The sequence below is a fragment of the Bufo gargarizans genome, chromosome 9 (assembly GCF_014858855.1).
Source record: "Bufo gargarizans isolate SCDJY-AF-19 chromosome 9, ASM1485885v1, whole genome shotgun sequence".
Taxonomy (NCBI): Eukaryota; Metazoa; Chordata; class Amphibia; order Anura; family Bufonidae; genus Bufo; species Bufo gargarizans.
Genome location: NC_058088.1, coordinates 4,169,890 through 4,183,691, shown reverse-complemented (window position 1 = coordinate 4,183,691; position 13,802 = coordinate 4,169,890). Strand labels below are relative to the sequence as shown.

The window sequence follows — 13,802 nt, the reverse complement described above, 5'->3', positions numbered from 1 at the left end:
GCCATTTCAGTACCCGGATCCTTCTCCTACGCAGCCATGATGTTGTGATTGATGCAGAATGTGGTCTGGCATTATCTTGTTGAAAAATGCAGGGTCTTCCCTGAAAGAGATGACGTCTGGATGGGAGCATATGTTGTTCTAGAACCTGAATATATTTTTCTGCATTGATGGTGCCTTTCCAGACATGCAAGCTGCCCATGCCACACGCACTCATGCAACCCCATACCATCAGAGATGCAGGCTTCTGAACTGAGCATTGATAACAACTTGGGTTGTCCTTGTCCTCTTTGGTCCGGATGACATGGCGTCCCAGATTTCCAAAAAGAACTTCGAATTGTGACTCGTCTGGCTACAGAACAGTCTTCCATTTTGCCACTCTCCATTTTAAATGATCCCCGGCCCAGTGAAAACGCCTGAGCTTGTGGATCTTGCTTAGAAATGTCTTCTTCTTTGCACTGTAGAGTTTCAGCTGGCAACGGCGGATGGCACGGTGGATTGTGTTCACTGACAATGGTTTCTGGAAGTATTCCTGAGCCCATTCTGTGATTTCCTTTACAGTAGCATTCCTGTTTGTGGTGCAGTGTCGTTTAAGGGCCCGGAGATTACGGGCATCCAGTATGGTTTTACGGCCTTGACCCTTACGCACAGAGATTGTTCCAGATTCTCTGAATCTTCGGATGATGCTATGCACAGTTGATGATGATAGATGCAAAGTCTTTGCAATTTTTCGCTGGGTAACATCTTTCTGATATTGCTCCACTATCTTTCTGTGCAACATTGTGGGAATTGGTGATCCTCTACCCATCTTGGCTTCTGAGAGACACTGCCACTCTGAGAAGCTCTTTTTATACCCAATCATGTTGCCAATTGACCTAATTAGTGTTAATTGGTCTTCCAGCTCTTCGTTATGCTCAAATTTACTTTTTCCAGCCTCTTATTGCTACTTGTCCCAACTTTTTGGGGATTTGTTGACACCGTGAAAATTTGAATCAACGTATTTTTCCTTTAAAATGATACATTTACTCGGATTAAACGTTTGATCTGTCATCTACGTTCTATTACAAATAAAATATTGACATTTTCCATCTCCACATCATTGCATTCAGTTTTTATTCACAATTTGTTTAGTGTCCCAACTTTTTTGGAATCCGGTTTGTATTTTTCTAGCAAAACTACTTTAATTGTGCTTAGTTTTTTTACTCTATGCCAAAAGTACTTACCTTTCGATATTGTCTTCTAAGATTCTTGTAGGTGAACATTTTGAAGAAGTTTATCACATTGTTCATAAACTCTCCAAAAGCTGATGTAGCTTCTGGTGGAGCAGACCCATTTTCTGCTTCATCGCCTTCACCAGATCCTTCGGCTCCTCCAAAATCTTCATCGTCATCTTCAGCTTTTTCTTCTTCCGGCTCTGAGATTTGTGCAGCAATTTGCATCTCAAAAATTGTGTCTTCACAGAAATTGACAAACAGCTCCATTTTCTCTGACTCTCCCCCTTCATTGACCACATCAAATATAAATTGACGTTTGGACTCCTTGACCTGAGGCATTTCCCATTGGGCTTTATTGGTCTCGCTAATCTCAAAGTAGATACGCTCAATCCTTTTGCCTGCTCCCATGATCTCAATCTTGCCAAGATATGGCTTGAAGTAGTTGATAATGCAATCGGCCAGTTCCAAAAAGTTATGCAACCTTACGTCATGAGGGACATGCTCTGACAGATTGGTTAGTAACACTGCCACATTAAAACCAATATCCTTAGCCGGTTCCTGGAAACGGTTGGCAAATTCTTCATAGTTGATCATTTCATTTTCATCGGCTTCTGAGCATGAAAGAAGGAACTGGATCTCAGAAGTGGTATATTGTTTCTGGCTGTCCATTGCCTTTTGGAAATCTTTTTTGGATATGAGACCACGAGGATCAGTGACATAATCTCTGCAATACAAGATAAACATAATTCTCTACGATTGCCTAATTAAAGGTGTTGTTTCATCAGAAACCATCCTTTTCATAATGAAGCCCACCTCTGGCCCAAATTTTTTCTTGGTAGCCATTTAGATCAGTGGTCACCCATGTAATAAATGGATGGATTTAGTCTGTCAGAACTGGAGCTTCACTTATACAATAGCTCACTTATAGCTCAAAGTGGCTTGTTCCCAGCAGGAACACCCTTTATGATCACTATATATTCCAATAGGTTGAATGTACCCCCTTTAATTGCCAATTTTGTATTTTTTACAACAAATACTCTACCTGAAAGCATCAGAAGCCACAATATCCTTCAGCTTCAAGAACATGTCAAAGAATTTGAGTATCATTTCCACATTGCTAGAAGATTCTACCAGCATGTCTACCATCTGACGAGCAATTGTCCCATTTACGATATTACCTGGAGGGGATAATATAGAGTTGGTCCACTATTTTGTCTTTCACACAACATGTCGTTTAAGGTGTTATGCTAACTACAGGTTCACTAATTATCACCACAAGTTCAATAATCTAATGTGTATGGGGTCCTCAAGGGATTTTGACATTAAATTTTAACCAACTTTTGGATATTTTCCATTATCACTCATTTGAAGGACATTACTCTAGTTTACTTTGAAACATTCAGTTTATATTTGGTGACATGTATGAGAGCTTGCCCTATATTCATTACCTTCAAGTAGAGAGAGCAGCATGACAACCATGTCTTTTTGAAGGTCAAGCAGTTCCTTTAGAAGACCAATCTGGCTGGAGTCCTAGAAAACAAAGTACAAAGCATTACAGTTCATTCCAAGTCACGCAACTTGTGTCACAAGGCAATCAAACTTTTTTTGTATCTTGATTTGTGTTCTGATATACAGTACTACACTGTAGCAGAAACCAAGTCAATGAGGTATCTGAATCAGTGTTTGACCAAACTGACCATGATTTAGGTTAGTTGTAACACTAATGGAAAGCATGGGGGAGGGATTACTAAAGGAAATACTGGAAATACTGGCGATTCTCTCCCAGGGTATACAAGCAAGGTTTTCTCAGTTGTCTCCATCGCAGTTTGAGGGTAATGGTCTGGAACAGTCTCGAAAAGCAACTCATTATGAGTGAGCTGATTTAGTCTACACATGGTCCATTTTATCAGCCCAGTTGAGGCTTAAAGTAAGATTGGAGGTCTACAGGACATGAATAGACTGAACACACTAACAATTTGCAAAGCAAAGCTGTGAAGATCAATGGATTAAGGTATTAGAGGTCTCGGTTCACGAGTTACAAGCAATGTAGGGGCAATTTTTTCCATCTTACCTCTGGATAGGAGCGACTCCAAAAATGATCCTTGTATGCAATGCAATAAAAACAGGCTGTTTAAATACAACTAGCGTAACATACCCTCATGTATGAGAAGAGCACCTACCATCTCACAAAAAACGACCTGTATAGAGGCAGTGTATTGTAACTAGAGGGCATTCACTAGAGAGTCAGTGGTAATTTGGAATAAATTGGTTACTTATTTCATAAGTATTTTGCATAAAGATGAAGACCATCCTAGTTTTTGTCTTCGATGGAAAGTCTTAATTTATTGCGCAAAAAGTTCAGCTTTTTCCCCAGAAACAGCCCCACCCTTGTCCATAGGTTGTATGCTAACGTGGACTTATGGCAAAATGATAATACAAAGAGAATGATATGTGTATGGGACCTACAGTCAGGTCCATAAATATTTGGACATCGACACAATTCTAACATTTTTGGCTCTATACACCACCACAATGGATTTGAAATGAAACGAACAAGATGTGCTTTAACTGCAGACTGTCAGCTTTAATTTGAGGGTATTTGCATCCAAATCAGGTGAACGGTGTAGGAATTACAAGCAGTTTGCATATGTGCCTCCCACTTGTTAAGAGACCAAAATTATGCGACAGAATTATAATCATAAATAAATTTTTCACTTTTTAATACTTGGTTGCAAATCCTTTGCAGTCAATTACAGCCTGAAGTCTGAAAAGCATAGACATCACCAGACACTGTGTTTCATCCCTGGTGATGCTCTGACAGGCCTCTACTCCAACTGTCTTAAGTTCCTGCTTGTTCTTGGGGCATTTTCGCTTCAGTGTTGTCTTCAGCAAGTGAAATGCATGCTCAACTGGATCCAGGTCAGGTGATTGACTTGGCCATTGCATAACATTCCACTTCTTTCCCTTAAAAAACTCTTTGGTTGCTTTTGCAGTATGCTTTGGGTCATTGTCCATCTGCACTGTGAAGCGCTGTGAGTTCTGAAGCATTTGGATGAATATGAGCAGATAATATTGCCCGAAACGTTTCAGAATTCATCCTGCTGCTTTTGTCAGCAGTCACATCATCAATAAATACAAGAGAACCAGTTCCATTGGCAGCCATACACTGCCCACGCCATGACACTACCACCACCATGCTTCACTGATGAGGTGGTATGCTTAGGATCATGAGCAGTTCCTTTCCTTCTCCATCCTCTTCTCTTCCCATCACTCTGGTACAAGTTGAATCTTGGTCTCATCTGTCCATAGGATGTTGTTCCAGAACTGTGAAGGCTTTTTTAGATGTCGTTTTGCAAACTCTAATCTGGCCTTCCTGTTTTTGAGGCTCACCAATAGTTTACATCTTGTGGTGAACCCTCTGTATTCACTCTGGTGAAGTCTTCTTTTGATGATTGTTGACTTTGACACACATACACCTACCTCCTGGAGCGTGTTCTTGATCTGGCCAACTGTTGTGAAGGGTGTTTTGTTCACCAAGGAAAGAATTCTTCGGTCATCCACCACAGTTGTTTTCCGGGTCTTTTGGTGTTGCTGAGCTCACCGGTGCATTCCTTCTTTTTAAGAATGTTCCAAACAGTTGTTTTGGCCACGCCTAATGTTTTTGCTATCTCTCTGATGGGTTTGTTTTGTTTTTTCAGCCTAATGATGGCTTGCTTCACTGATAGTGACAGCTCTTTGGATCTCATCTTGAGAATTGACAGCAACAGATTCCAAATGCAAATAGCAGACTGGAAATGAACTCTGGACCTTTTATCTGCTCCTTGTAATTGGGATAATGAGGGAATAACACACACCTGGCCAAGGAACAGCAGAGAAGCGAATTGTCCCATTACTTTTGGTCCCTTAACAAGTGGGAGGCACATATGCAAACTGTTGTAATTCCTGCACCGTTCACCTGATTTGTATGTAAATACCCTCAAATTAAAGCTGACAGTCTGCAGTTAAAGCACATTTTGTTAGTTTCATTTCAAATCCATTGTGGTGGTGTATAGAGCCAAAAATGTTAGAATTGTGTCGATGTCCCAATATTTATGGACCTGACTGTAAGTGCTTAGAAAAACATTGGCACAGAACAGTTGTAGACCTCAATGTTTACTTCGACAGATGTGGTATGTCATGTCAGCTGATTAGCATCTCCACCCCAATAACATTATCTAATGAGCCTTTATACAATACCTGGTCTCTGAAGGATACATAACATTAAATAAATGTATTTTTTAATCTAAGTTTAATTTAATTTTTTTTACTTCTCTACCATTAGGAACTATGAGCTGCAGGAGGATAAGACGGAATTCACACCAGCAATGGAAAGGTTAAGGACAAAGGGGTGGAAAAGGCAGTTTAACATGTCCCAACTTTCCCTCCCTCTCCACCCCAGACATTGTGCTACAGTAAAAAAAAATAATGCTGCGTGAAAGAGACAGACAGGTGAGGGGAGGAAAACGAGGGAGAGATGTGGTATCCAGTGGCTACGTAGATAAGGCAGCCATGTGTGCTTAGGGTGCATGAATGTATGCATGTTTATATGTGTGTGACTTACATGTGTTTTGGTGTATGACTACATGCTCTCCTATGCAAATGTGAATCAAATAGTGACCTATTATGAATGGTGGTATGGGACAGGGGTAAATGGCAGGTACAATGGTTGGGGTGGAAGCACCAAACATTGAACATCTTCAGTTCTAAGCCCAGGGCAGGTGTGCTGACGATGGTTCTAATCATGGACATCACAGCTAGTGACATTACTTGGATACTCTCTCCTCTTCCTTCTTCCCCCCTGCTACCAACAAAATGTCAAGAGGCGGCAGATCACAAGGAAAGCAATGAGACCACCCCAAAGAAAGCGGGCTTTGCCCACACAGTTCTAAACTGTCAACACGGCTGCTGGCAAAACAAGGGGTGAAAATGAGCACAATAGGGATGACTAAAAGGAGAGACAAATGATTAGAGACTAAAGAGCGAAAGACAGAGAGAGAGAGAGAGAGAGAGAGAGAGAGAGAAAAGGCCTGTGAGAAACAGGAGGACTAACAAAATAAAATAACTACAAAGTAACCAGAGATCGAAAAGAACGTCATCAATGTACCTTACTAGTATTTCATAAACCCACAAACAACCACTCAGGTCCTTACATGGCACATTTGTTTTGTACACTCACATTCTGTAGCCAAGTTTAGAAGACCAAAAACATATCTGTACTCTAACATCAATGTAATCTCACATTTGAGATGGCAGTTTTGTGAGGTAAGCAAGTTTGTCTATAGAAAGTTTTCAATTAAAAAAATATTTATTTGTTAAAATCCATTTTACATACAGTATAAAGAACCTAGGTTCAGGTCACATAGAATGCTGTTCTAGTCTGATAAACTATTTTGCAGACTGATTCGACAACTGTGATTGTTGCCCTGATCCATTTTCATCTCAATTACTGTTACTAATTGCAAATCAGTCTTCTCCTGCTAAAAACTCTCCAGTCTATCCTGAACATATCAGCCAGGCTCATCTATTGGTACAACTGCCACGCTGATGCCTCCACTCTGTGTCAGTCAAAGAACCTATGCCTCTGCCCTGTTCCAGTCATTGCATTGCTTGGCCATACATTAGAGAATATAACTTATAATTAACTTCTCACTGTCATCCTCAAGGTTGTCCACGGTAACACAACTTCTACATCTCCTCTCTAATCTCTATTTACCACCCAATTCATGCTCTCCATTCTGCCAATGATGTACAACCAATATGCACCATAATCAGAACCTCTTACTCCCATCTCCAAGACTTCTCTTGAGCTGCACCAGTTCTCTGGAATTTCCTAACCCAGACAAGCAGGTTAATTCCCAATCCCAACAACTCAAGTTTCAGTTGCTCCTTAACAACAAATCTTTTTAGAGTGACCTATCACATTGCCTCAATTAACTGTTCTCCATTCATCCCCACCTTCAACATTGTTCCTCGGAACCAGACCTCTTCACGCAACAGCATCCAACACACTCTATGCACGCAAAAGCACTATAGATACTAACTGGTGGCTGGCTCTATATTTGCTCCCCTATTTAGTTAAGATGGCTGAACTATTATACAAAACAAGAACTTTTTTCCTCTTGTGCCACCCCTATTTCCGTAATGATTGTAGGCTCTCGTGAGCAGGGCCCTCACTTCTCATTTGAATCGTTGACAAGTTTGTAACTATGTTCTGTGTAATTCTATTTTTACATGTACCCTCTGATTTATATTTATAAACAGTATGTTCAGCAAAATGGTTACCTCAGTTCTTTACCATAAAAAAAACCCCTACCCTTCAAGCTTTTTACTGTTACAATGGCAGGCTCAGAGGATACTTCCCTGAAACTACACAAGAACCAATATTAATCAAGAAGCTCAAAGCTTATGGAGTGGACCCAACATATTGATCTCAAAGCCAAAGATACAACTTAGAGAAGAGTCGAAAAGATTGACAGTAACGTACATTATAAACAAAGATGGGTGGCTGAAGACAATGAGAACATACAGAGACAAGAGTATCAATGGCTGACAGACACGGAATGGGCTAGGGTGCACGTCTAGCTGAGACAATTTAAGGAAATGCAGCCGTGCCACAGAGAAAAATTCTTACGCCATTTCGTAGTCCTCCGTTTTGGGGCATCTGTTACATATTGGAATAAAAATATTATTCAGAATCACTGCATGTCAAACATCATTAACTTATACTTGAAGTAGATAGCAATAGTGGGAGCTAGCCGTGGACATAAGATAGCTGTTGGACAAATGACTGTTCAGCCTATGGCTATCTTCCCCAATTCTCTATTAATATAACCCTTCAGGGCATGTTATTCCAAACTGGGACAAGTAACATGTGGCTGCCAGATATTTATGGTGCTGCTTATATTTGAGGAGATGTAAGATTGTATTAGTTCAGTCCTGTCATTAGGCTGAGCTCATAGATTGTTGGTGGCACCAAAAATGTTGTCTATCTGATGACAATTACCTATTGTCTATGGCCAACATTACACTCATGGCTAATCCTCATATATAATTCAAATCTGAGGAATACCTATTTTATTATAAGTCTTTAAGGCAATAGCAGTAGAAACTGAAAAACAGAATAAAGAAAAACTCCAAAAACATTTAACGAAAATGACTGAACAAGCAGAAATTTCTCCCCACATTTACAGCAGTTACACTTAATAGAAATCAAAAGGCACATAGGTGTCAAAAGGAAATAAGTGTTTGTAGTTCTCAAATCTGGGGAAATTTGAATAATGATTATTGGATCAAAATTGTTCTGGACTTCCTATTAGACATCCTAGTGAAGGTTAGACTCAGAGTCTCCTTAATAAGTTGCATTTAAACAGTTTAAACCTTCATGCAGGTCTAAGGGTGACCCTACACCTTAAGTAGCTATTGGCTTCCTCTGTGATCAGCATGTAGAAATTCAACATGGCCAATCTTTCTTTTCCCGTTATCTGCCATCAGTGGAGAGTTGGAACACCCCGATAGACATTAGATGGTTGGCCAGTCCAGCTAAAATTTTCTGGTTTAGCCAATATTTATCAAATTTTTATGGCGCCTTTAAAATTAGGGTCCAGAATTGGGTTGGTTTAGTGATGGTCCTCCTGAGACTGAAAATCTGACTCAACTGGGGTCCCAAGATGTTAAAACCTTAGGGGTTCTCCTAGCCTGCTCGATCTATAGCATAACAAATGAAGTGCCTACATGGAATAGTGCTTGGTTTTGTGTATAAATAATACTTCCTTTTCACCTTTGATAATACCTAGTAGAGGAACCTTATATTGAGGATACAGGCAGGAATAACTCTTCAGATCATTAAGTGGTGGAACCACAGAAAAGATTTATGGGGAGGTCAACTAGTTTTTCATTTTTTGTATTTTCCTGGAAATGCAATTTAACAATTATCTTCCATCCCTGTAAACTAATTTGGTGAGAAGTATCAAAATTATTACTTAACCCACAGGGAGTAGAAATAGGTAAAAGATCCGAGAAAGTTACAAATGACTACAGTCTTTATTTGTAGTCTGTAAACATGGAGACACAAAGCTCTGGAAAGGAACTGTAGACACAAAACATTTTTATGCTATTGAGGAAACAGGCAGGGATAACTCTTCAGATCATTACATGGTGGAACCAGAAAAAAAGGTTTAAGGGAAAATCAACTATTTTTTCATTGTTTTCCCTTTAAATGCACTATAAAAATTATCTTCCACCCCTATAAACTTTCTTGGTGAAAAGTATCTGACTTATTACTTAACCTACAGGCAGTAGAAGATTGAAGAAAGTTACACATGACTACAGGCTTTATTTGTAGTCTGTAACCATGGAGACACAAAGGTCTGCAAAGCAACTGTAGATACAAAACAGCAGAATATTTTAAAATTCAAACCCGCGTTAAAATGTGCTTAGTTTTTTTTTTACTTTAGACATATTAGAGCAATAAAAATAGGTGGAAAAGTGCATATCACTTTTAAATTGTCATGTAAAAATTGATATATTAAAAGAGAACTGATATTGATTCTGGATAACAAATCCAAGTATGTGGTTGTGACTGATCTTGATTGTGAATAAATAAACAGGTGTACATAAGAAGAGAAATGAGACTCCAGTAACTCAGCAGGAGCATATAAATTTATACATTCTTACCTGGGCCAATTTCATCATCATGTGAGCAAAGACATGCAGGAAACCAACCACTGCATCCCAGAGACGGCTGTGTGCCAGGCTCTGCTGGTTACCAGTACAAGGACCCTGAGGAAGAACCAGTCATAGATTTTAACTTATTACTAAGAAACAATACTTAAAGGGGTTGGCACATCACTAGGATAAGCCCCGATGTATAATAGGTGCGGTTCCAACCTCTGGAACCCACATCTATCTTTAGAACGGAGCCCGCAAAATCAAGGAGGGCTATTTTCGGAAGTCCCATTAAAATGTGTGGGAAGTGCATCGTGCAAGTTTGGCCACTGCTCCATTCACTTCTATGGTGCTAACGGAAATAGCCGAGCCAGCATTTGGCATTTCCATAGAAATAAAAGGAGGGCAGCTGCGGATGCACGGTGCGCCAACCTTCACTTTGCGGGCTCTGCTCTAAAGATAAGTGTAGGTAGCAGAGGTTGGACTCTTCACCCATCAGACATTGGGGGCATATCCAAGCAATATGCACCCAATGTACCAGATGGGCCAAACCCTTTAATTAGAAGAGTTACTCTACAAATGAAAAGTTATTGACCTTTAAAGGGGTTGTCTGGTTTAGAAAACCCATGTTCTTACACATTATTAGGGAATTCTGTGTTAATAGAGGATAACCACAGTTTAGGATATCTTCATTTTAGACAGAGTGAAGCCACAATGCCACTATGGGTTACTAGTGCTCTGGAGTTCCAAAAGTGTCGATGCATTCCAGAGACAGCCCTCTACTTTCAATAAATTACTTTTAATATTTCCCTCTGGTGGCACTGTAAGGGAATTAAACACTTGCAGCCAGGTTCTGCCTAATATTGTGGAGCTCTCCCTCATGCCACCAAAACAGCTTGCAGCCAGGTTCTCATGGAGAGTATAGCTAAATGCTGGCTGGCAGGTCTCAGTGGGCCTGAGGGGGCACTACTAGCCCCTTGTACCACTGGTCACAAACATGAATCCCCAACCTACAAAATAGCATCTGCACAAGATGAAGCTACATTCCCTAGTTTATTGATTGGGCAGTGTTATTTCGGCACCTTACTGAAATATCATTTGGGAAATGTATCATGTTACTTGGGCAATAACGTAAGCTATAAGGGGTGGGGTTTCATGGTGGTATTGCACAAGGCCCCATCCAAATTAAGGCCTGTCCTATTTTCAGTAGCTTCAATGAAGCCTTCTGACAAAGCAGACAACCCTTGCTCTCTCTCCTACCTGGATATACTCTGTTAGGCTGTTGAACACCTGTTTTGCCACAGACATAGCTTTGGAAAAGTTCCTCTTGCCTTGGTCGTCAATAATATCTTTCCCAGAATAATACCAGTAGAAGTCACTGATGGATTCCTGGGATGGGAATTTTAGAAAAAGGGTTAAAGATGCTTAAACCTCAGTTTATCAAACAGATTATATTAATATAGACATTTCAGAGGTTAATGGGGATGTGGTTCCCACATTTTGAGTTTACCTGTAGGCGCAGAAGATAATCCACAGTGCAGATGATAATGTTGATGGTGGTGGTGTTGCCAGTCTGAGTACGAAGGTAGTTCTGAAAGTCTACAAAATAAAATATTAAAATAAAAACTATAGCTCAAAGTTGATACTGGATGGAGATTTACTCAAAACCGAGTAAAAATGTACACCAATCAGCCATAAACAAAAAAAATTCTGCCTAATATTGTGGAGCTCTCCCTCATGCCACCAAAACAGCTTTGATGCATTTAACTGCAGACGCTGCATGGCCTCTGAAGGTGTTCTCTGATATCTGGCCTCCAGACATTAGCTGCAGATTATATAATTCCTGTAAGTATTGAGGTGCAGCCTCTATGGATTGGATTTGCCATTAGGGAATACTGTTGCCATGAAGGGGTCTGTACAATGTTAAGGTAGATGGCACATGTCACAGGACCCAAGGTCACCTAGCAGAACATTGCCCAGAGCATCACACTGCCTCCACTGGCTTGACTTTTTCCCATAGGGCATCCTGGTGCCATCATTTCTCCAGGTAAGTGACACACAGACACTCACACCCGGCCATCCACATAAGGCCCAAAAAAATTGATTCATTAGACCAAGCCACCTCCTTCCATTGCACCATGATCCAGTTCTGACCTCACATGTCCACAGTAGTAACTTTTGGTGGTGGACAGGGGTCAGCATAGGCACTGACTGATCTATGGCTACACAGTCCCATTATACAGTAAACTGTGATGTACTGTCACCTTTCTATCATAGCCCATAGTAACCTTTTTAGCAATTTATGCCACAGTAGCTCTTCTGCAGGATCAGACCAGAAGTCTATAGTCCCCATGCACATCAATGAGCCTTGGGCACCCATGACCCTGTTGCAGCTTAACTGGTTGTCCTTCCATGGACCACTTTTAATGAGTACTGATCACTGCATACCAGAGACACCATACAAGACTTTCTGTTTTGGAGATTCTCTGAACCAGTAATTTGGTCATCACAATTTTGCCCTTGTTGCTCAGATCCTTATGCTTTCCCATTTGTCCTACATATCAACTTCAAGAACTGACTTGCTTCCTAATATATCCCATCCCTTGACAAGTGTCATTGTCACAACATAATCAGTGTTATTCTCATCATCTTTAGTGGGGTTTTTTGTAATTGTAATTGTTGATTAGTGACACCAACACTGGCAGCATCTAAGACATGCATGAAGTGTTTTGAAACCTATGTGAGATGTACAGTGCTTTAGAAATTTTATTCCATAGTTTCAAATTTTCATACCATTATTGTGTCCCTCACAAAGCAACTGGAGGAAGCGGAATAGGTCCTGGGTGAACTGGTCATCTGCCATTACTTTTTCTCCTGAAGACAATGAAGGTGAGAAAAACATAAAGAGTCACATAAATCTGAAGCCACAACAAGATTCCAATGATGACAATTTTTAGAGAGAGGCAAGGACAAATGATGCAAGAGAGAGAGACCATATATTAAAGGGAGTCTGTCACCAGATTGTGACCTTATAGACCGCTTACATAGCGCTCTAGCATAGCAGTCTATGATTCTAATGGTACCTTTGATGTTTGCTTGTGAAGTTCCCCCAAGGCAAAAACTGACTTTTATTCAAGGGCTTGCAGGTGCCCAGGGAGGGTTTCACCTCGTTGGAGCCCAGGCTGTTCTGCCTCTTTTCGCCATATCCCCGCCCCAGCCTCTTCCTCTGCCCGCCCCGCTCTTCCTTTGCGTCCTCCTTCTCTGCAGCGAGATCCCGTGCCTGCGCTATCCATTGCTTGGCCGGGGCATGCGCACTGCCTTTAATATATGGTCTCTCTCTCTTGCATCATTTGTCCTTGCCTCTCTCTAAAAAAGGAAGAGCGGGCGGGCAGAGGAAGAGGCTGGGGCGGGGATATGACGAAAAGAGGCAGAACAGCCTGGGCTCCAACGAGGTGAACCCCTCCCTGGGCACTTGCGAGCCCTTGAATAAAAGTCAGTTTTTGCCTTGGGGGAACTTCACAAGCAAACATCAACCAGGTACCATTAGAATCATAGACTGCTGTGCTAGAGCGCTATGTAAGCGGTCTATAAGGTCACAATCTGGTGACAGACTCCCTTTAATGACAGAAGAGAAACAAAGACAAGGGAATAAGTCAAGATATAAAAGGAAAGATAAAGGTAAAAGGAAGGAATGTAGAAAGTCAAATAGAAAAAGTAGTGGACAGTAGAGCATAAAGATAAAGGATAAAGATTGACAGGTCAATGTAAGGATGCTGAAAAATGGTAGGTTAGGTATGTTATAGACTGATTAAGAATCACTCAGGGTCAAAGTTAGTTTCTTCCCAAACACAATACACTACAAATCAGCAATTCCAAAGCTCATGCAGC

General features: G+C 40.7%; 1 protein-coding gene across 1 annotated transcript in view; it reads right to left on the bottom strand.

The window, feature by feature from the left end:
• RYR1 (ryanodine receptor 1) overlaps nt 1-13,802 on the bottom strand; it is a 127,521-nt gene that overhangs the window by 15,307 nt on the left and 98,412 nt on the right. The window contains 7 exon segments of the mRNA XM_044305921.1: nt 1,221-1,935; nt 2,254-2,389; nt 2,660-2,741; nt 9,924-10,028; nt 11,175-11,303; nt 11,425-11,513; nt 12,708-12,788. Coding sequence (XP_044161856.1) covers nt 1,221-1,935; nt 2,254-2,389; nt 2,660-2,741; nt 9,924-10,028; nt 11,175-11,303; nt 11,425-11,513; nt 12,708-12,788 — 1,337 coding nt within the window.